The following is a 23,325-nucleotide window of genomic DNA, read 5'->3' on the forward strand; positions in this document are numbered from 1 at the left end:
TCTGTCCTTCAGCATGTCCCATCATAACTGCATAAAGGCTTACAAATATTTTGACTTAATAGTCTCATATTTCACCGCTACAGTTACTTCTATAAAACTTGTATTAACAGTATTAAAACTGTAATAACTTGACACAAGAGTGAGAAATGGCAGTGAAATATTTCAGATACTTTCTGATTTAAACAGATTCCCAAATCTCTGAACATTAGTTCAATGTTTGAATCTTCCATATTCATATTTTATACAGGTCAAATAAAAGTGACTAAAGTGTTTAACAAAAAAAGTTTATTACCAAAATACAATATTAAAGTCAATACGTGACAAACTCCTGTAAAGCAAAATAAATTATTCTAACATTGTACAGTATTTCAGAAGGTAGTTAAAGTAGTACTACAGACTTTGCTTCATAGTTCCAAACAGTCGTCTATCAGGAACACAATCCTAGAGAGAGCTTAAGGCATGCAGCTTAATGTGCTGGATAATTTTATAAAATGACAGTCATCCTATTTAATAAGATACAGTATCAGAATTAACTGCAGTCTTTACATGTCAGTTTTCTAAATTTTTTATACTTTGGCTAGAAAAGCAGTGCCATAGTGTTACAATACCTTTTCTTAAAAAAATACATGTACCCATGTCCATGAATATCAAATGCAAATGTAAATTTCTATTAAATATATCTTAACAAATGTTACTTTGAGCACCAACTGTACATTTTTAAAAATGATTAAATAAGGGCTTCTGAAAGAGGAAAATACAATAACTCTGACTGAATCCCACTCTATTTTCCCAGGCCAAGCATAAATCGGAAAGATGAAATATGCACCTACTTATCAGTACAGCCTAGTACAAATGAAGTTTTCTCTTTAGTAGAAGTACAGGCATTTAAAACAAAGCTGCAAGTTACAGATCGTATTGCAGAATAAAATCTAATTTAAACAAACAGCAAGTGAATAGCTGATCATCTGATAGTGCTGTGACAGAAGATTGAAAAGTATTTTAAAAGCTTAAAGAAAGGGGAAGACTGCAGTGTTAGTGACTTTGAAATGTGCTTAAAACCCCTTACATAACATGCAATCAAGCCAACCATACACTTTCTAAAGCAGATAACCTGAGGAATAATTTGCTTTCAGAAAAACTAAGTCTATAATTAACTTCACATGCAGAACTTCTGATAAAGTTCATGGGAGTTGTGAGTGGGTAACTAATGGCAAGCAGCATGAAAACAGTTAAAAAAAATTTAAAAAATCTGTGCATATGGGAAAGAATTATTTGCTGGCATTTGTTAGGATTGATAATGGTTTTTAGAGGCAACTAACTTTCTACTATTTTATAGGAACACATGGAGAAAAAAAAGGAACAAGATGGCAAAGAACAACTGTGAATAGATGCATCCTGTTTAGTAATCCCATTACAGTGAGTCCTGGTGCATTATGCTGGATGCTGCAAACGTGGCTTGCACATACACCACAATTGTTAATTTAGATTCAAGGTTACTTGCTTTTAAATTTAAGTCTTACTTCACTGCCATCTCCTCCTTAGCTTATGAATGCAAGTTTTTCACCTTTCTATCTTTCACTAGCTGAGCAATTTTAAAATAATAATCCCTTTACACAAAAATAACAATGTGGCAAAATACTGTTTCTGTGGATACTGACTGGTAGGTTACCTTTACTATGGATCTCATTGTACCTTTAATTTTTTTTCAACAAATGGGATCCCTGAATGAGAAAGTTGAGATATATTCCAGATAATGTAATCTTTTCACATGAATTCTATATTGAAGGTAAAGTATTGGTGTCAATAACACCGTATTAATAACCCATTAAAAGTTTACTATCTCTAAGACGGCATGAATAACCCATTAAAAGTTCACTATCTCTAACTGAATTTGAGATCATGTCAATAAATCATGTTTTTCAAACGTAAAATCCATCTGTAGGAATATGAAAAATAACTTTTAACTGAAAAGAATGTATACTTTCTTCACATATGTATTTAAAATATCTCAAATATCTGACACAAAAATGCTTTGATATTATACCCTGACCAATTTTTAAAGTAAAAGGTGTACTTTCTGCTATCTAATTTATAAACAAAATAATAGATACTTAACCCAGAATAACAAATCAAATGGAGGAAATCACATGAAAACAAAAATCATCAAATGTATTTGAAATCCTAGTGCCTTTACCCCTGGGCCTTTAGATTTTGTGCTGGTTCCTAAAGTTGTAACGACTTGCTCTTCTGTTTGCCACTTCTAGTCAGCGATAGTGCAATAGACTGTACACTACATATGCCACCTTCTTAGATTTACAGTTGTAGCTTATTTCTGCTAGCAGAAACTAAAGTGTAAATAAAATAACTGTAAAATACTGTTTTTCTAAGAGTAAGTCATTTTTAAAGTAGTGAGCTACTAAAAATCAGGTAACTCCATCCCCATGTCAGGAACTAGGCATGCTTCTGTACATCTGCCATTTTTCAAAAGCAGAAATACATACCTGAACTAGAAAGTTTAAATCTAGCTGCTAAAGGGCTTCTTTGGAAGTGCTACTACTTCACTTGGTTGAAGCATATATTTCAAACAACTTAAGGAGCCAACTTTTACAAATAACCTCAACAAAGTTGCCAGTAATTAGCCAGTATGATAATATTCTGAAATGATACATAGATTAATGTCTTGTACTGCAAACTGCTGTAACTGTAAAAGAAAAAAAAGGCACTGTAATTTTAGAAGCTAAAGGCTTTAAAAGGGAGTTTTCTATGCGTTCCTCAGAAAACAAAGTAATCCCTAATTCCCTTTATGAATCCCTATTATATGCACTAGTAAAATTTATTCTACAAGTGACTGGATAAATTTTCGCTTAAAATACAGTTAGCCTTTTTTTAAAAAATATGATTTTCTACAGGAAGATTACTGTATCTTTCAGTGAATTATTTCTACAGTTACAGCTCTGCCAGACAAGTGAGGATTTTAGACAGCCAGTGGGATTTCAAAGAACTCCAAAGCACGTAGGCATTTCTCAAAATCCCACTTCGGGCTCACCTACACCTTTAGCAATCTACAAAGTTTTAATCTACATCACTTTGTGGTGATTACTGTTAATATCTTGTTCTCATTAAAAAACACTGCTCATATATACTGCAAAAGTAATCACCACAAATTAAAAGTGACATATGATAAGCTTGCTTTTTTTTTTTTTTTTTTTTTTTTTAAATACTTCTGCCGAATGTGTCAAGAAAACCATTAAGAAACAGTAGGTCATCATTATAAAGGATCTTTTACACACTATCATTCCAAAAAGTATAATTTTTTTAGTTAGGATCCAATCAGATAAAGTTATTAGCAAAATGCTTCTAGGCTTCTCAGCTCCTGGTGCTCTAAATCAAGAGAAAAGATAGCAGTCTTTGTTGAAGGACAACTTGGAGTTTGTAAGGCCTTAAAAATAGATCGGAAAAAATGAAACACCTATGTCTGCATGCAAGCACACACATGCCCTTCAGAATCCTTCCAGAATCCACGCAGTGGGGTTTAGGAGATCATAGTTTAAAATTTTTATCTGGTCTGTTGCCAGTTTCACAAAAAAGAGGGTAAAAAAATTCTTTGCTGAAATACTTGGATAACAACAAAGAGGGAGGTGGAAAAAAGCTTTTCAATTGATACAAAGCTTTCATACCTTTGGGTTTTAACGTACGGTGCTAATGCATTATTACTGACTAGTACCTGACAATAAAAGAAAACCCCAACAATTCTACATTCTTGGCACCATAAAGAGAAAGAACAGGTTAAAAAGGATCTTCCCCACTCATATTTATCTCTTAAATGATTCATCGGTCCCTGGTTAAAATTTTGTACTCCTACTGAAACAAAGACTCACCATGGGAAATCAAATTTTCCTTGCAATTCTTCTCCTTAGAAAGCTTCTCAGGCAAAAATTAACAAAGAAAGAAAATATTCACTCCAGGAAACCCTCACTTTAACTTACTGCTTCACCTAGTTTGTGCTCTGAGTTGTGCTGTGGTCCTTATTTAGAATGATGTTTATGATTTCACCCTCATGTTCTTTCATATGATCCAGCAGATTTTCTTTGTTGGTAGACTCAAAACCACAAATGCAGCAGCAGAAGAGAAGAACACAATATTCTGTGCCAAGATAGGGTAGAGTGGAGTTCTTTTCTAAACTGCATGAGGTATTCATCAAGTTAGGTTTTTCATTTTCATCAGAACCTGAAATTTCATTTGTAGTCTGGTTAATAGACTCTGTAAAAGACACCAAGTTGTCTGAACTTCCTAGTATAGGTACCGTACTTTCATCTGTGCCTTCTAATAAGGTTTTGTCAGGAAGCTGTCCTTGAAACCTGAAATAATAATAAAAACCGAAATAAATATAAAAACTTAGAGTTGTTGCTTTTTGACAGGAACTTTATTTTGGATCAGAGTTGGGTCCCTTGAAAATTCTAGATGATAGGGCTTGAAAGTAAATCAGACATACCTGCTGCTTTGTGAAATTGCATCATTAATGGCCTTGTTCACTTGTTCATAGTTATAATTTTGGTCACTTGCATGTTTCCACATGTGGGACTTCAGGGATGGAGGATGGCTGCAGACATATCCACAGAGAGAACATCTAGGAAAAAGTGGAGAATGAAAAAGAAAAACATTTAGAAGTTAAATTTTATTTGTTTAGTAATGGATTAGTTCTTCCAAAAGGATAAGTAAAGAGATACATGTCAATTGTCTTCTTGGTCCCTCTTTTCCTTTTCGTAACTAAGTCAAGTTAGTTTGCAAAGTTTCATCCTGAAATGTAAGACTATCTTTAGGGTCTGAGAATTTTTGACTTTGCTTTTTCTGACTTCTTGAAGAACTGTATTAAAATCTTATCTGTTTGGCCTGTTAAAATTGTTTAAGTACTGCAAAAATGCAGTAGTTCTGACAACTGCAGAAACATGGAGTTCATTGGTGTGGCACATGGCAGGCCGGTAGGCAGCTCTTTTTGCCATTGCTCTGAACCACACAGGAGCTCTGTAGTTAGCACTGATAATTTTAATTGAGCTAACAAAGTTTTCTGGTGTAGTATATATTAGTTTATTTAAGGATCACAGAATTGTTGAAGTTGGAAGTGATCTCTTGAAATCACCTAGTCCAATCCACCTGCGCAAGCAGGATCACCTACAGCAGGTTGCCAACAGCAGTGTCCAGTTCGATTCTGAATATATTCACAGGTTGAGATTTAGACAGGTGAGAATTTTGTCCATAGAGTTTTCCATCAGCTTGGGTAACACAAGACTAAATAATCTGTTTCCCTATAAAACAGCGCCTTACACAGTAAAGAAAAAACCTTGAAGAACGTGCCCTATTTACATAGAGACGTAGTGTCTTACAGACACAGATAACTCAGGACTGATCAAATCCCATAGGACTTTTTTCATACATGAACATACAACAGAAGAAGTTTTTTTAGAAGTGTTTTCTAAGATGATAAATTAGTCACCTCTGCATGAAAGAGATGAGTGATACTGCATGACACTACTCCAGAGCAGAACAGTACTCATGGTAAAGACAGCGTAGCTCCTTGTCTATTGGACGAGGAACCTACTTTACTTAGCTACCTGCTACTTTGGAAGTCTTCAGTTTCTCAAATCACATGGAAAAGACCAGGGTCAACTGAAGGTGACCTTGTTCTAGTGAATAGCTGGGAATGCACCTCAGTCTATGTCAATGAGAGCACGATGTTTTTTGCTCAAGCAATGTGATCCCGGTATGTTACACTATGATGCATCTGTTAAAATGACTACTATACTAATAAGTTTTTGTAAATTTTTAAGACCTTTTCAGAAATATAACCTGGAACCATGAGAAGGCCTATATAAAACTGTGTTATACATACAATTCAGTATGGTTTTACAACTTCTCTTAATGACAGCAGGATACAGTCCTTAAATGCCTTCCAAATAATCATATATAGGAAACTAGTTCTGGTCAGCAGAAGACGGTGAAGAACAGCACAACCCTGACAAGTTAGGTGAAGGCATGGTACGTTACCTTGCTCATGCAGCAACATAACTCTGTCTTGCTGGGGAACAAGCAGCGTATCCTTCTAGCTCACTTTTCTCTGTTACTTGATTTGGAATGTACTATCCTATTTTTCTCTTTTCCTTCTAATTTGAAGCCTTATAAAGAAAACGGATGCTTTCAAATATAGGCAAGTTCACACTCGGGCTGAGAATCTTAACATTTCTAATAAGGCTGTTACAAATTAATGACATCATTAAAAATAAGATAAAAGGCAGACCTTATAGTTAATTTGTAGATAAAATTAGGTGAAAATATTTTTTTGCAAAACACAAAGATCAGCAAATAATCTTAATTCCATTCTATACACACATGTATTCCACTAGTCTTATTATATGTATTATTTTCCTGTGCCATTAACACAGTTTGGTCAGTGGGTTGGTAACACGGTGAATGTAGCAAGAATTCAGTGTTTGTTTTTACCCCCTTTTAATTACAGTCTCATTTTTTGAAGTACATTAATTTACTTGGGTGATTTACTAATCAGATTTACTTTGCTGAGAACAGTGTCATGAGCCAAGTGCTGTTGACTGCTTTAGCATTCAGTTCAAATCAAAGACACAGAAACTCAACAGCTTTTAGCATGATGCACTGCCTGCCCTTTATGATCATGTACTTAATGTATAGTTACTGTATATGCAAGACATTCCCAGAGAAACAAAATTATTTACCACTGAGTTTAGCAGTAGAACTCTTTTAATTCTATAGCATGATTTGCCCTGCTGGTTGACCTGTGTTGAATTATTAAAATTTACTCTTCAAGTGTATCCTAAATTGATCTACTGAGGAAACAATTATCTTGCAGCTCTTGATAGACTGCTTCCTCGGGGATGCAGGGACCAAAGTGTGGAGGTTTTCAGTAATCTTTGGTAATACTAAGAGCACTCAACAATACTGTATGAAGTATGACAGCAGAGAAAATAGAACTTAATGTGGCTAGAAAAAATTTTGGAGGAAAAATGCAGTGGAAGGACTCTGAAGTTGTAGAAGCCCATTTTCTTGAGAAGAAACCCTTATCTGAATGTAATTTATTTAGATTCTTCCTATTGTCTGTAAAATCTTCCAGAAAGAAACATTCAGAACATTCCTCATTCTCTTTCCTTTCTCAGCTTTTATTTTTTGTTGCAAATTAGTAGTAAACAATTGCATGTATTTATGCCAATTTTCTCATATATGTGTGTGTATATATATAGAACACACATACCTATGGACAGACTATAAAGAACACTTATCACTTAAATGTAACGACTAGTCATACTAATTCTTAACTAGGGCAGCGTGATGCCAATCTAGATTCTAACTAACATGTATATGCAAAGGCCATGCCTAGACTAGGATATTAAACAAAGTCAGAGAACATTCCTGGGTACTGGAATTCAACAGTCTATAACGTTAAATGTTAGAGGTGCTCCTGGCATGGTTTTGGCACTTGCATCCTCCCAAACAATTCCAGGCACGCTCTGGCAATTAACACGGTCCAGAAACTACTTGCAATAGGCAGTTTATATGCAACCACTGCATCCTGGATAGAAAAAGCTGAATACTGTACCAAAGGGAGGTCATGGATGCATTTAATTAGCTAGCATAAACATCACCTGGGGATGCCACATCAAATCTCCTTCTCTCTCTCTCTCTCAAAAAAAAAAAAAAAAAAAAAAAAAAGAAGAAAAAAAAGTCACTGGAACAAAGAATGAATCTAGGAGGGAAGAGAACAGAATATGAACCCTGCTTTGTATCTTAACATAGCAAAATCACTACTATCACAGCGTTTTGCCAAATTAGAACTGTTACATACTTGTACTGTTCCATTAGCTGCACTGCCTGATGCTCCTGGGGGTGGCGCCTCATATGGCATTTCAAGCTATTCATATTTGTGGTGGCGAAGTCACATACTTGACATCTAAAGAGACAACAACAAGTAAACTAATCTGACAATTAACTGCTAACACTATTCCAGAAATAAAAATCTATGAGAAAGCAAAGCTATCTGGAAAGACTACAGTTAAAAACTAGCAATATTTACAGAAGTCCAAGTGATGACATTGTTTCATTTTTTGGACCATGAGAATCACTTGCAGCCCAAAAAAGCCTCCACTTTTGAGCAAGAATCACTAGGCACATGGACTCTGTTCCTTCCTGACACCTATCTTGTGCACCTCTAAGCACTGGTAAGCAACATGAAGTACAAGGGAGATGGATGCACTTGAAGTGAAGCAGCCCTGATGCAAGTTGCTTGGATATGTTATGCAAAGGTGGAATATGACCATAAGAGCTATAGGGGACATAGTGTATTTAGAAGTGAGTCTTGTTCCTCAAGAATAAATGTTCTACTTAAAGCAACACCCATGTTTGTTTAAAAGCCAAACTATCTATTTAGTAATAAAACGTCTAAGTTTCAGAGCATTGTATCTGATACAGAAGTCAGGGATAAGATCAACACGTTTAGATTCAAGTGCCCTAAGGATGTCACACCATGCTGTTTAAATTTTTTTTTTTTTACTTCTGTGACAATATTTTTGTACAAAACCAATAATAAAACAGTCAGGCTGGATCTAGATTTAGATCCACGGATTTAGATCCTGAAGTATTACACAAATACTATGCTACCCATAAATACCAATATACTACCACACAAGCTTCATGCATATAACATAATGAAACAGTAGCCATCAAGTTCAGCTAGAATTCTGCATATTTGTTAGGGACTTCAGTTGTTTCTTTTTTCTGAAATGGTAAAATGTCCAATATTTACTAAGTCTGGTCTATGGTGTGAAAGAGTTCAAGACTGCAGGCTACTTAACTTGAGATTACTCACTTGATTTTTGAAAGGACTTAATTGTGCACGATTAAAATCCAGAAGGTATCAAATCTACAAAAATGCATCACTGAGGGCTATACAGTTTAATTTCCAGCAATTTTTGTTGAACAAATAATAAAATATGTTTACCGCTATAAATAAGACAGCAGTATAGTAGGTTGCTATATGATACTATGAAAGGCTTGAGGAATACATGTTTCAGAAGGAGAAATGCTATGAATACTGGAACCTTATGGTTTTTAGGCTGTGGCTTAAGCATCCTATCAAGTCTGCCGATTTGTCTAAGTGACTTATGAAAAAATAATCAGAAAAGCAAGCCAGCTCAGTGGGCTTACATTTAGTATGGAACAGTCTATATCACCAATGGAAAATTTTCAAGGGTACCTAAATCAAACAGGCTGCCTAACACCAATTCAGAAAACTACCATATACAAGACCCTCTACAGTATCTGCTGTTCCAGCCCCACTAAGTTACAAATAACAGCAATAGGGAAGATTCTGAGGAGAAAAAAAATAATCTATTTGTATTCCACATTTGCTCTTCTTGCAAATTTTTGCTAGTGTTATGGGATATCACTATAATACACAAATCAAAATAAAACACGTCTTCCGTGTTTGTTTATCCAAAAGAGAAAGTCCTTCCTTGGCTGTGCTCAGCATTTCAAGGTGTTGAGTTTTCAAAATTTGTATTAAAAACATAGAAGTACATTAGCTCAAAAATTTTATTAACACAGATCTACTTTCCAGCCACTAGAGAGGGACAGAGATCCACACTGAATGAGCATAGATTGAATTTGCAGGAATTTATGCAGGAACCAATAGAAAAATGCATGATTTATTTTTCTGCTGGGGACCTGAGCTATACTATTACCTGTGATTTTATATATCAAAGTTTCTACAGAAAACCATATAACTCCCTTGTAGAAAAGTTATAAGATCTGATTCTAAGTGGTTGTGTTAATATGGTTTGAAACCTGTGAGAAAGATGAGGGGACTGGTGACAAGACAAAGGGCAGAATTTTGCCACACTGTAGCAGCCAATGTGCAAAGTAGCAATATGACAATGGAGAACATGCACTAAAGCAAATCCAAAATGAACTTAAGTGTGCATGGAGTTCAAGAAATATATTATTACTGTTGGCCAAAGTTCAATATTAAAATGTAATCATTTCTCTTTCCGCATCTGAATGCTTCAAACAAAACAAGCAGTAGACTATTACAGCAAAAGATGCATCCTGGAAAAGTTAGCAAATCTTAATTGCATAGTTTGAGTCAACCAGCAAGCGTGGCTACTTCAAATTTGCAGTAAAATTATGTAATTGGAATTCTTTAACATTATCTTCAAAAATGCATGAGCAATTAAGTATCCTTTTAAATTAAGTAAACCAGGCATATTGAGACACTTACCTATATGGCTTATCTGAGTTATGAATTCGTCTGTGATTTCGTACACCAACATAAGTTGTGCTTGTGTAGTCGCATACATCACATCTATACAGCTTCTGAACTGAAGACTTATTTCCTATATGGAACAATATCCATTATTTTAGAGTTGCATTCAGCATTGTAAGGAGTCCTCAGATAATTTCAGCACAATTGAATTACGAAACATAAATTAACGTTTTAAAGTAATACTTCTAAATAGCTGTAAATATTTAATACTTTTATTAAAGTATTTTGAGCAAAATGACAATGGACACAGAGATAATAAAGGTGTAGTTTATTTAACATGCCGTTCTGTATTCCCCTTACCTTTTACTGGAATTACTAAAATTTTAAGAAAACCTATTCTTTCTGTCTATGCAGACTTCCCTTCTTCCTGCAGTTGGGTTAAAATTCTGTGTTACAGCAAAAGGTGATAAAATGTGGGAACTGCTGAACGCAACAGTTTCACTGCTTTGTGGAATGGATCAAATCAAAGGAAACGATGAGCACTGAGAAAGGACAAGTTTCAAACTGGCAAATATAGGTAAGGAAAGCAAAAGGCCTTCTGAAGCATCTACATTCTCTTTATCATCCAATCCACTCATACTTTCAGAAGGATCTGAGATGGTAAAACAAACAGATACCGATCAGATGTGTTAAGAAATAATTTGGAACTTCTCCAAATGACTAAAAAGCAGTTGTAAAAAAAAAAATAAATCATTTTTTCTTTCCAGAATGAAAGAAACTCTTGAAAAATTAATAGTTGCAGAGACAAAGGCTAATGACTGATTTAACATAGGAAAATGTGTGCCTGGAAGTGCACAGTTTGAGTATTTTTGAGATGTAAGTGTGTAGACTTAAACAGCCCTATTCCTGCTCCCTTACTGAATAATGGAACTGATTTGGGTTAAAATATTAACATTTGGGAAGAGGGATGGTATTTTTTATATAAGTTGTTTTTCCATTCCAGCCTATCATGCAGCCTTCATGCACTCCCCAAATGAGGGAATAGCAAAATCACGAAGAGACACCAAGGTTGGAGCTGTTTAAATCAGTACTAGTGCCAAAAAACCCAAACAAACAAAAAAACCCCAAACCAAAACAAAAAAACTCAAACGGAAATAAAGGGGTTTACTTTCAGCATCTAACCTCTTCACTAGCTTGTATAATTCTACTTTTTTCTTTTATTTCCACGTGCAAGTAGGGTGCTCAAGTTCATTTTATCTTTACATCACATTCTTATTAGCTGGCTGAACAGTCAAGCCATGTTTCTCAGTTACGTACATGGGCTTTGAAGAAACTCTGATACAGATCCTTAAAGAATTTCTCTGGTGGGTAAGGATCATTACTGAAGTACACCCACAAAGGCAGATGAATATACAATTCAATAAATAATGTGTGGGAGACAAAGTAAAGCTCAAATCTTGCAAGAACAGACTTCAGCAACTCTTCTTGCTTGTATGAAACACGTCTCTAGCAGAAAAAAATCATTAGTTTGTGTTGTGAACGGGTTTACTACCAGTAGGGTACAGCAGAAGATCCTAGGTGGAATGGAAAAAGGTGTATTAGCTGGATGTTTTTCAGTAGATATTGCCTTAAGTGCTCTGATAATATCAGAAAGCGATCTACTTCCCAGGCCTCCCAGTTCCTCCTCAAACCAGAAATAACTCCCCTCTCTAAAAAAATCTAAGTTCTAATTTCCCAAATGGGAACCCTCTGTTCTGAATCCTGAAGAATTCTGTTAAAGGTTTGTCAAGGTCAAGAGCAGTGAAGGTCCATGTCACACTGAGAGGAGGGTCTGTCTGCCACTGTTCCAACTTGCAGTTTGAGAAGACAAACAAGCTTGAAATTTGAAGTGACTGTCCAAAAAGATAGAAAGTAGACTTTTAAGACACATCTCTTGCTTAGGTCCAAATACCATGAACCTCTCTCCAGTTTGGAGTAAGAAAAACTGACTGAAAACCCCTCCTCTACCATCTCCTTGAATCCAATTCTTTTTAGCTAAAGAAGGGAGGAATGAGACAAGCTGACTGAACTCAGGAGGAACTATAGAGTTTACCTTGAAAACAGAAGCTCCATCTCCTGAGTCCAAAATACTGAACAGATTTTGTAAAGATAATTTTGTTCTGGAGTTTCCTCTTGATGATGCTGGACTCTATAAACCCTGACTGAATTTTTCCATTATCAAAGCAACAATTAAGAATCTTTAAGGTAAAACTCTTAAGGAAACATTTCAGAATAAGCCAGTAGAATGAGTCATCCAAAATGGAATTTCACCTTTTCTCTTTGCTATTTTTTCCCCACAGGTGGGCAATGAATTTATGTCAAAAAAAGTTTTAGATATGTTATTCTGAGGAATACAGTCACACAGCTAACTTTAAGTGAGGGAAATTTACCACTAATTAAACTTTCACTCCAAAATTCAGCACTTTTGGTTTAAGATGCAAAGTAATTAGGTAGGGCTGATAACCCCCAGAGGGTTATTCTGAAGAATATATAGTATGTCTTAAGATAGCAATCCAAATACAGTCTGAAATAAAATTTAAATATTTCTGTGTGTACCAAGATAACAGAAAAAATATTTTGTATTTTTTCTGTTAAAACATGACACAGAGCTCACTCCTAGCATTCTTATGAAGATATGGAAGTAATATTTTACAGGCACTCTTCAGAAGTCGAAGTAAAATATATCACATTTTTTCCTACGATAGGCTCATAGAACAAAAATTATATATTTTTTCCCCCTGTAATGTAAACTATCAAAACAATCTTGATTATACACTTGGAGAGTTTGGAATTTATATTTCTACAATTATTCTTCAATGAATGCACATTTATGGAGAAGACCTCAAATGAGTACAAAGCCACTGAGCTGCAGATCTGTGGGAGAACAGGGGTTGTGTGAAGGTTAAGCTATTGCATTGGTGTTTGAATGGGTTTTCCATCTGAAATCCTGCAGCTTTAGAATAAACTGCTTCTAAATGTATTTTCTGTTACGAATCTGGTATTTTATTGGGCAGGCAACTTAAAACAAACAGTATCTAATGAGATTTTTTAAAGCATTATGTAAAGATATTATCTATTACACAGTTGTGACTAACCACCCAGTAGCACGCACACAGGAGCAATTATTTATACTAATCACCACTTTATATTTATTCCTTCAACAAAATACATATGAATTATAATACATCATATAATCTCTTGCTGTTGCAAAACAGCAGTCATGTCCCCCACTCCCTCCACTGGCTTATTTCTTCTGGGTTTGGGGCCTTTTTTGCTTTCTGGATGGAAGATATCAGGTCTCTTAAAAGCAAACATGGAAATGACAGATCTTTGTTCTAGCAGCAGTAACAGGTGCTCCTGTAATGCTGCTTATTATCCTATTCCTTCATTATTAGACATTTACAATCCGATCATATCCAGTCTCATAATGCTTCCTTTTAATTTATTGTACAACCATGATGAATAAAGAGACTTTTAGGGCTAACTATTTCATAAGCAAGAAATGAAACTGTTCCAGCTCAGGCATCTTTCACATAAACAGATGCTATGCCATAAACTTCTTTGTTTTGTGTCTCTTTATAGGGATGACATCTGTTTGACAAGAGATTGCTGTACTGCAGTGGTGTTGCAATTTGATTATAAATTGGTTCTGAAATAATTTAAGCATTCCACAGGATGAGTTAATAAAAGTTTAAAAGAACTGTTTTCATTCAAGCCACATCACTAAATTTCATGTGGGGTAAACAATCAATTAAAGTGCATGGCTATAACACTTCTATAAGATAATAATGAGCAAAAAATATTTAACCAAAAAATCTCAAAAGTAATTAAATTGAAAGCAGGCATTTTTCTCAAACAAGGGCTCCTCTTTCATGGAGATTAAGTTACAAGATCAGAATATAAACTGTAAAACCACCTTATTAAAACATACTGTTTTCAAAAGCGATAGACATCTTGGTTTTCAGTCACCTTAACAGGACTTGAGCTCAAAAGGTACAGTATTCCCCAAAATCTGACGTTTCACGTGTTGCAAGGTAGTTATTCCTGTATTATGACATCTTTACAAGTACTGGTTTAAAACAAAACATTGTCAGAAGTAATAGTTCAAGTTGTGATCCTAGGTATTTGTAACCAGCTAAACTAACAATGTTTTACTTCCTATCACTTCTGTAGAAACATTTTTGCAATTTCTTCTGAAGAAAAACCCCACTACTTAATGGGGAAGGAACATCCCCAACTACCAGCAGACACTCCCTAGCCTTTTTCCTGTCTCTCCCTGACTTCAGATGGCTCTCTCAGGCTTAGGTCTTAGGGGTGTAATAAGCACTGCAGATCAATTTCCTGAATTTAAATGCTTTCTGCACTGATGAGAGCAAAAAGGAGCTGGGAAGGGTCATTCTACCTGAGGCTGATAAGGTAATTCACTTTTAAATTTCTAACTTGTGTACTGAAAGCCAGAAAAAGAGGCTATGAGTTAAGGAGCTCATTCTATTCTGACATGTACCATGTTGCTTTTGGACAAATCATTACTGGTTGAAGTCATCCAGCCCGGCTCACACTGGTTAGTACCTTTTTCCACACACAGCAGCATCAATTTCAACGACTATTTTTGCACTCACTGATCAGCTGTACAGGTGAGAGTTGAACCTAGAAATTTCAGCTGCATTCTAAGTACTATTATAGTGCACCTTTTGCTATCTAAACAAACATAGTTAGGACAGAACAGAGGTATATGCACAAAAAGGAAATACTTCACCCCACAGTTGTTCAGAGGTGATATAATTACTAGGATTTTTCCACAGTGCTTGCAAAATACTAACAATTACTATGTTGCCTTCAGAATAAAAATGCTGTAAATATTTTCAGTAACTTAAACTCACCAAAGAAGAGGACGCATTCAAGCTGCAATAATAAATATCAGGCCTCCAGGATACTCAAAGGATTTTGAGACGACATTTTTTCCTAAATGTCAACATTTGGCTATTTCTTCCTATTTCACTACCTTAACACATCAAGTATTTGGGTTTTGTTGTTGTTGTTTTTAAAACAAACACTATTAAATTATAAGCAGATACACAGTTAAACAGACATTTAGGAAATGCATACCTACAGTTACCCTGGAAACTATTACAGATACTGGTTGAATTTCTGGAATGCCTTACACTGGCCTCTCTAGGGCTAAAACAAGTGACTCATTTTGGACATTACCATAATTAATCGGAAATTTCTAAACACAGAACGGATGGTATTGTATGTGTATGCTGACAGCAAACTACATTACCACAGTGTGTTTAAAAAAAGGCTTCCTTCTGTTTATTGTAGGTGATTTGGAAAATACTGTAGCTGTTGAAGAGGGGATTTTTTTTTTTTTCTTAAAAATTCAGAGGAATACTCCTCACCAGTCATTTTTTCTTAAGAAGAAACACAAGGTCCAATTACAGGGGCTAAAAACGTCTCGCCTACCAATAAATGTCAGTAAGGTATCTCAAAACTGACTATGGTAAGTTTTTCATTCTGGAAAGAACATAAATTTAAGGTTATGAACAGGCATGAAAACACTTCAGCATGAACTAGATCTTAAAACCAGTTTTACACAAATAGAGCAAAAAGAAGTAATGTTATGAGTGACTCTCAGTAATTTCAAGTGTAAATATAAACAGTACCTTCTCTTTCATCTACCTCGTTGGAAACTATTACTTTGTTAGATGTAGCTGTTGAAAAGATATCTGGAAGACTGTGTTGTTCTCTTTCATGATTTCGCAGTTGGCTCTGAAAAAACAATTCCCACATTTAAACACACACTACAAATTTACACTGTTCACTTCAAATATTGCAATACTTTGTGACATTGTTACTCAAGTTTTAATAACAACTGTTACAAATTTTATGTGTATATAAAGATTAGCCCTCAGATAATTTTACTAGAAACAAAGTAAATCACACTATTTAATAACATGAAGAATTAATGACAGCGACTGAGAGGATTATATGATTTGTGTTTATTTAAAAAACAAACTTCCTTCTTTCCCCATTCCCACAGACAAGTAGCAAACAGTTCTTCCTCCAAAATTATTATGCTCCAAAAGCACTATTAGATTAGACGTTAAAGGATGGCTTCTGTGAAAATTGACTCAATTTTCATATTACCCAGTGACTTAAGAATACATTATACCTGTTTCTACTTGCTTGGGGAGGAAAGAGATCCTTCTGCCACCCTACCTGTACAGTTTTTCAAACTAGGACTAAACAGAAGTAAATATGGCAGAATTTGTGCTACCATTGCCTAGAAAGAGTTTCAGTTGCACAGCTGGATACTGATGCTATCTAAGTACTGAACTGCATACACAGGAACACATTCACCAGCACTAATGCTTGAACTAGTGACTATAAAAATGGGAGAGGACATTATTCTGCTCTGGTGTGTAATCCCTCAGATCCAAGTCCTACAGAACATCCAGATCAACACAACAACAGAGGAAAAAAAGGAAAGAATTTCTGCTTCATAGTGTCCCATGTTACCCCCAAATGCCATGATTACTTTTGCACACACTCACAACTCGCAAGCATGTTTGAGCATTCTTTTAAAGTTTCAACTATTAAGTTCTCTGATGCTTTAATTTCTTCCTGAATGGAATTTCTACATGTGGGCAGAAAAACAACATGACATTAATATGTCCATAAGATGGTTCTCAGGATGGTAACACAGGTGAGGAAGCAAGTTTACTTCAGTGGGTAAAGCAGAGTAATTACAGCTGAACTGTATATATGGAAAGTGCTGCTGGTAATAATCCCCAATTGTAAAAACAATGAAGCCAGGATGTCAGACTGAATTAAGTTAGAAAGAGGGATTACCAGTTATTAAAAAAGTAACAAAATAGGTTACTTAGCCATTACAGACAGGCACAGGAAAGAACTTTTACCTTATAATGAAAGGATTCTTCACATTGCTTGCATTGATACATTCTTGTTTTACAGTGGTTGATCATGTGGCTCTCTAAATCCTTACTATTGTCAGCAATGTGTTCACAGATAGGGCACTGGTATGGCTGCCTCTGACGATGGACTCTCAAATGTTGTTTTATGTAGCCCTTATTACCGCTGCTATAATGGCAGAGGCGACAGCGGTAGGGTCGATCTACATTAGGTATATATTCTACTAGGTTACTCCCAGTAATATTTGCATCATTTGCATTTTGGCATTGTGCGTTGTCTTGTAATTCTTTCAAAATGTCATCATCAGAAGCATTCTGATCCGTCCTCTCCTTCAGTTTTTCAATGACAGTAAGTAGTGACATACTGATGCCCATTTTAATTGGCGCTTCTGATAACTCTGGCCTTTCTTTCTGTATCTCAACTATTGCACATTCACTTTGGTTTAAGCCACTAAACTCCTCTGAAGGACTCTTCAGTGAGGATACCACTTTAGAATGAGCCATGCATGGGCCATCAGCTTCTCCCTGTCCTGCACCTGCATCCACAGCATCTTCTCCAGTCAGAGTCATGAAGCTAGACCTTGTTAGCTCTGCAGCTCTGATAGGCATTGTAACAAGAGCTTCTGCAGCTAATGAGTGTAGTCGTAAAGACTCTGAATTTGTCCTTCTTCGTGCAGGAGGCACATTTTCATCAGTTGTCACATTTTTATTAGAGCTTAATTCATTATCTTTCTTCTCGGTATTATTCCATCCTATTATTACTTCTTGAATTTCATCTGAACAGTAAACTTCATCAGGTTCTTCACAAGTAACACGGGACTCCTCTGAGATCAATTTTTTTTCTGTTTCAGTGTCAGTGTCCATCAAAAAAGGCTTTTGTAAGATACTTTCCTCAGCACCTGGCAAGCGCTCTACTATTACATTAACGTGACCCTTTTTATTTGGACTACAATTGATGATTTTCTGTGCTGATGAAAGTAGGCTATCAGTTATCATATTATCCTGTTCCGTATCTGATACAGTCTCCTCTAAAACCTCTGTAGTAGGAGAATGCACTACAGACTGATTTAACATCCCTTCCTCTTTTACATTTGTTCCTACTGGTGATTTACAAGACAGTTGCTCAGAATTGCAAATCTGAAGTTGAAGAGACGGTTCACTATGGATATCAAGTTCACTGTTTTCCAAAGAAAGAACAACTGTATCCATGCTATGAGGTGTGTGAGTTACTACTGTCTCTGACAAGCTGGCAGTTTCATTTTCTTCCTCAAAGATAGGATAGGAGCAATCAACCTCACCCGCATGTTTCCAAGCATGTGTTTTCAACATTCTTTGCTGTCCACAGGTGTACCGACAAATTAAACAGCGGTACATGCCATACTGCTCGTAAGTATACCATTTTCTCCTACCCATTTCAGGCATATTAGTAGACTGAGTCACATCTTTACAGTCCAGATTTCCTGCCTGATCAGTCCCTGATTTGACACTTCCTTCCACTGGCCCTTGCAAAACCGAACTTGCGACATTTACACATTGCTGCACTTTTGTCTGGATGCTGTTTTTACCATCACTCTCGTGGTAATTTTGGAAATGGGATTCAAGTTCTTCTTGGCTTTTGGAAGCAAAATGACATTCTGAGCACATTAGTATCACTTCATTTTTCTGCCCATGTTGTTTTATATGCTCTTGTAGTGTCAAGAGAGAAGGTGATAGAAATTTACATAGACTACACTGGTAGCATGTCACTTTTTTTTTGCTTTGTGGAAGACATTCAGTCACAAAATAATCTGCTTGTAACTCTTCAGTCTTTTTAGTAGCAATAACAGATAGCTCAATTGCTTTAGCCGGGATTTCAGAAAGATCATCTGCATCAAAAGACTGTGCAGAAGCATTAGGATGGGAACGTTTTTTCCCTATTAAAAGGCATCTTTGTGACTTCTCACTTTCCACTATTTTGCTTAGTTTCTGGATGACATGGATTAGTGGATCAGTTTTACATTTTCTCTGATTTTCACTGTTCTGCAGTGTTGGGCCAATGACTGTTTCAGAAATCAGCACAGCTTCCTGTTCCCCAATATTTGGCATCAATACTGCAACACTGCTTCCTTCTTCCATAATACCTAGGAGAAAGGGGTTTATAAAAAATTAATATTTATACATGCACAATCATAAAAATACAACCCAGTCCTATTTAGATTTCTCCCTCTGCTAAATATGGATGCCTAATGCCACTGATTTAATAAAACCTGCCAGAACGGCCATATAAATAGCCAAAGATTTTGAGGACATTTAGTGGATAGCATAGATGCTATTCAATACAGCTGGACAGATTAATTCCATGAGAGCCTGTAACAGCCTGACTCCAAGTTGTACAAGGGCAAGATATATATTTGTCAAATACAGGCTGATTAGCATTGTTACAGCTATTATCTTTTTCTTTACAAGGACCACAGTTTGAATGCTAGACACTTAAATATACCAATCAATAGTAACTGGCATATTTACATTTAAAAACCATGATATAATATGAAAATGTATTCAAACGTACTTACTCTGATACACTAATGTCTCCTAAAGCACATGACAATTTGCAACAACATAATTTACAAAAATAAGTAATTTTTTTCCCTGAAATGTTAGGAAAAGAAAGTAATTCTGGTATTTACTTACATTAGTCATTTCACTATGACTATATTAAAGACCATTCACATGTCAAATCATACTTATTATAAATGTCATTTTCTAGAAAAGCTACTAATTGTAGCTTTTTCTACAATTCCTTAATTATAGGGAAAATCAATTGGTACTAAAGTTATAGAGAGTAATTTTTTTCTGTTTTGAGGGAATGCTAAAGGCAATAACTACTTCCACTTACACTTCCTTTAAACATGTCTAACCATAAACCACAGGCAATAACGTGGTACTATTGGAGGTTAAGTTAGAAGCCAATATATATAAATTTACATGAAAACATACTTTGTGATGTGGGCAGAGCTGTGGGGTGAGGGGTGGAGGAGTTGGACAAGAAGTCTTACAGTGAAATTTACTTCTGAAAAAATAGCTAAAAATAACCTATTTGAGTTCCACTATATATACACACATATATTTTATACACAATATGTATTTTTATATACTATATATAACAAAACCTTGACAATAAAGAGATGCCAGGTATTTCTTTTGTCAGTCATCTTTGAAAATGTATCCCAAGTTCTTTAATGTGGATTATTTATTATTGGGGTTTTTTTTCCCCAGAAAGATACATAGGCCAAACCAGAACTTCCAGAACTGGTCCTAAAGAACCATGAAATTCATTCTTTTCTACTTACAGATTCAGTATACAGCGATACAATGAACAGACATATAAGAGTGGGTTCTGTGGTGCCCCTTTCCCTCTACAAAAAAAATTCTGGGCAGAACTATTCAAATTACCTTTATTTGCCATTCAACTTACAATTCAGGTTATCATCAGAACTATCAATATTAGCTATGTTAGTATCACTCACACCTCTCAGAATCACAGAATCATTTAGGTTGGAAAAGATCATCCAGTCCAACTATAAACCTAGCACTGCCAAGTCCACCACTAATATGCTTATGTAAAATATTTCAAATTGAAAATGCATCAGTATTTGTGAATTCTGAATCATTAAGGAACACAAGACTACTCCCTTCAATGTTACTATTTTTCAGTGTTAGTTTGAAGATTATTTACTTGGCAATGCTTATAACCTACATTAAAATTGAAAAATTTAATAAAATTGTTTATAAATAAAGCCATAGAGCAGTTGGATCCATGATAACTAGAAAACTAAGCTACTTAAGGCCTTATGACTTTAGCTGGATCTATGTAAACAGATTAAAAATGATCAATACTGCGCTGCAATAGTAGATCAATTGTAGGAGACAGAAATTAAATAATATTTAAACAAAAAAAGTATCATTTTACATAAGAGTATACCAAATAGCCAGCTTATTTAATTCAAGTTCAGTATCATCTTATTAACAGGAATCAATGCATGTGTCCATAGACTTATAGTGAAACATCCAAGTATTTAACTTTTAAAACATAAAACAATAGACATGTTGATGTGCATATTCTGCTTCTGTTTCTGTTACGCGTTTGGCACAGTACATTGAATGACTAACTGGTCTATGTGGCTAGGAAAAATTATACCCCTTTCATGTAATATCTCTGATTATGCATTAACTTAAAAGAAGCTTAAGGCTGTTATTTGAAAACTATCCTATTCAGTTATACAAAAATACTTCGCTTTTGTTTCATACTGGCTATAATATGTTCAAAAACCATTATGAAAAGTAAACAAATGTGCTTTTTCCCCTGAAAGCAAATGTAACATTACATGAAGTAGTCAAAGGAATAATGTCTACTTGAAATATTTTCAATTTGAGAATGAGTTAAGGAAAATTATAAGCCCATGGTGCTACTTTATACTTAGTACTTTTAAAACTTTGTAAGTGATGCTAAGTAGACAAATATTTCCTCTTTTTCATCTGAAAGCAGCACAGAAACCAAGATGAAATATCGTATGGTCTGTCTGACCCTAAAAGAAGTACGCTGCCACGTACTATTGCTATGTCAAAAATGAAAACAGAGCGTGTACCTTCAGATGCATCGATCTGGGATGCTTGTAGCTGCTGGAAGTTACCACAGGTGTAACTATGGTATGTATGTGTTACATCATTCTTTGTTTAGAGTAGCTGTAGCGCTTACTGCTGCAGACTTTGTTTTTTAAAGGGCTAAGAATTGTACAAATATTGAGTTTTAGTAACTACATTACTTTCACGAAGCACAAAGACGCCTCAATCTCATAAAACTTCAGTCGGGCAAACGGCTGTGCCAGCGGGTGCCGCTTACACAGTAATTAAGGTGCAGGGTCTGGGGGTGCCAAGGGCCAAGATCCGGAGCAGAGGGCAGCGCCTCTTGCCTTGGAGCTGCCCGCTCCGCCCGCGTCAGACACCCAGGGGGGCAGAGCCAGGGTGAAGCGCCCCGGGTCGGGGAAAAGCCAACCACCGCGTTGCACAACCGCCTCACCGGGCAGGCCGGTCTGGTGGCATCGCGGCTCCTGAGGGCAGGGAAACTTCTCCAGCAGGAGCTGGGGCTGCCAGCTGCCGCCCCCGCCGGCGCGGGCCCTGCCCCGGGACTGCTACTCGGGCACGTCTGGCCGCGGATCCGCCGGACCCCGCTCCGAGGTTCCCCCTCCCGCGGGGCCGCCCCCGCTGTACATCAGGCAGGTGCCGCCGGCGCGGCCTTCAAGCAGCGCGCTCGGCGCTACCGGCTGGGCTCTGAGCAGCACCCGCCGCGCCGGCGGGCGAGCCGCGGGGATTCTGGCTTGCCGGGGGGGGGGCGGTGCGGTAGGAAGAGGAGGGAGGCGGCCACGGCCTGGGCCCGGCCCGGGGAAGGCGCCGCCGGGAGCCGCAGCCGCCGGCGGCTCCGCACATGGGCTGCGGCATGCCGGCCCGGGGCCTGCCCGCCACCGCGCCCCGCGCCCTACCTGCCGGCCGGCCGGCCACCGCCCGCTCGCCCCGGCGGCGCCGAGGGCCCGCCTCTGATTTTTACCTGGCTTTCAATAAAGAAGAAAAAAAAATTTTTTTTTTCCTCACCCCCGGCCACCGCTTCAAGATGGCGACGATGGAGACCGTATCACGTGACCCGCGGGCTCGGGTCAGGTGACCGGCGGGTGGACGCTGCCGCCGCGCCGCCGCCTCCGCGCCGTTGCCACGGAGACGAGCGCGGCCCCCACCGCCCGGCAGCCCGCCCGGCCGCCGCCGCGGCGCCCGTCGCGCCAGGCCCCCGGGCCGCTGCCGCCCCGCTGCCGGGCCCTTCCCTCCACGCTGGCTGCAGCGCGAAGGCGGGCGGGAGCCATGCGGCGGGGCGGCTGTGCTCCCCTGGCCCTCTCACAGGCGGCTTCCACCGGCCTCCTGCCTGGGCGCTGCAGGTTGAGGTGGCTCCATCGACACGTTTATCGTCTTAACTCATATTTCCACTCAGCGCGGAGCCACAACAGCAACGCACCACCGCTCCTGACGGCTCTTGAGCTGGTGGTTTTG

The 23,325-nt window shown here is 37.3% G+C and overlaps 1 protein-coding gene across 3 annotated transcripts; it reads right to left on the reverse strand.

Annotated features, from left to right (window-relative positions):
• Nucleotides 1-270: 270 nt before the first annotated feature.
• ZNF507 (zinc finger protein 507) lies at nt 271-22,932 on the reverse strand. Of its 3 annotated transcripts, XM_056360796.1 has the most exons (8): nt 22,879-22,927; nt 21,879-22,014; nt 17,242-19,373; nt 15,985-16,090; nt 10,298-10,412; nt 7,868-7,972; nt 4,493-4,627; nt 271-4,358 (listed from the first exon to the last, which is right to left on the reverse strand). In XM_056360796.1, exons 3-8 carry the CDS (start codon nt 19,366-19,368, stop codon nt 3,995-3,997), a joined length of 2,952 nt encoding a protein of 983 aa, XP_056216771.1. In that variant the 5' UTR covers nt 19,369-19,373; nt 21,879-22,014; nt 22,879-22,927; the 3' UTR covers nt 271-3,994. The 3 variants fall into 3 exon arrangements, with proteins under 3 accessions (XP_056216771.1, XP_056216772.1, XP_056216773.1); XM_056360797.1 differs by lacking the exon at nt 21,879-22,014 and having other exon boundaries at nt 22,879-22,932; XM_056360798.1 differs by lacking the exon at nt 7,868-7,972.
• Between the last annotated feature and the right edge of the window lie 393 nt (nt 22,933-23,325).

Source organism: Falco biarmicus, chromosome 15 (assembly GCF_023638135.1).
Source record: "Falco biarmicus isolate bFalBia1 chromosome 15, bFalBia1.pri, whole genome shotgun sequence".
In the NCBI taxonomy this organism is placed as follows: Eukaryota; Metazoa; Chordata; class Aves; order Falconiformes; family Falconidae; genus Falco; species Falco biarmicus.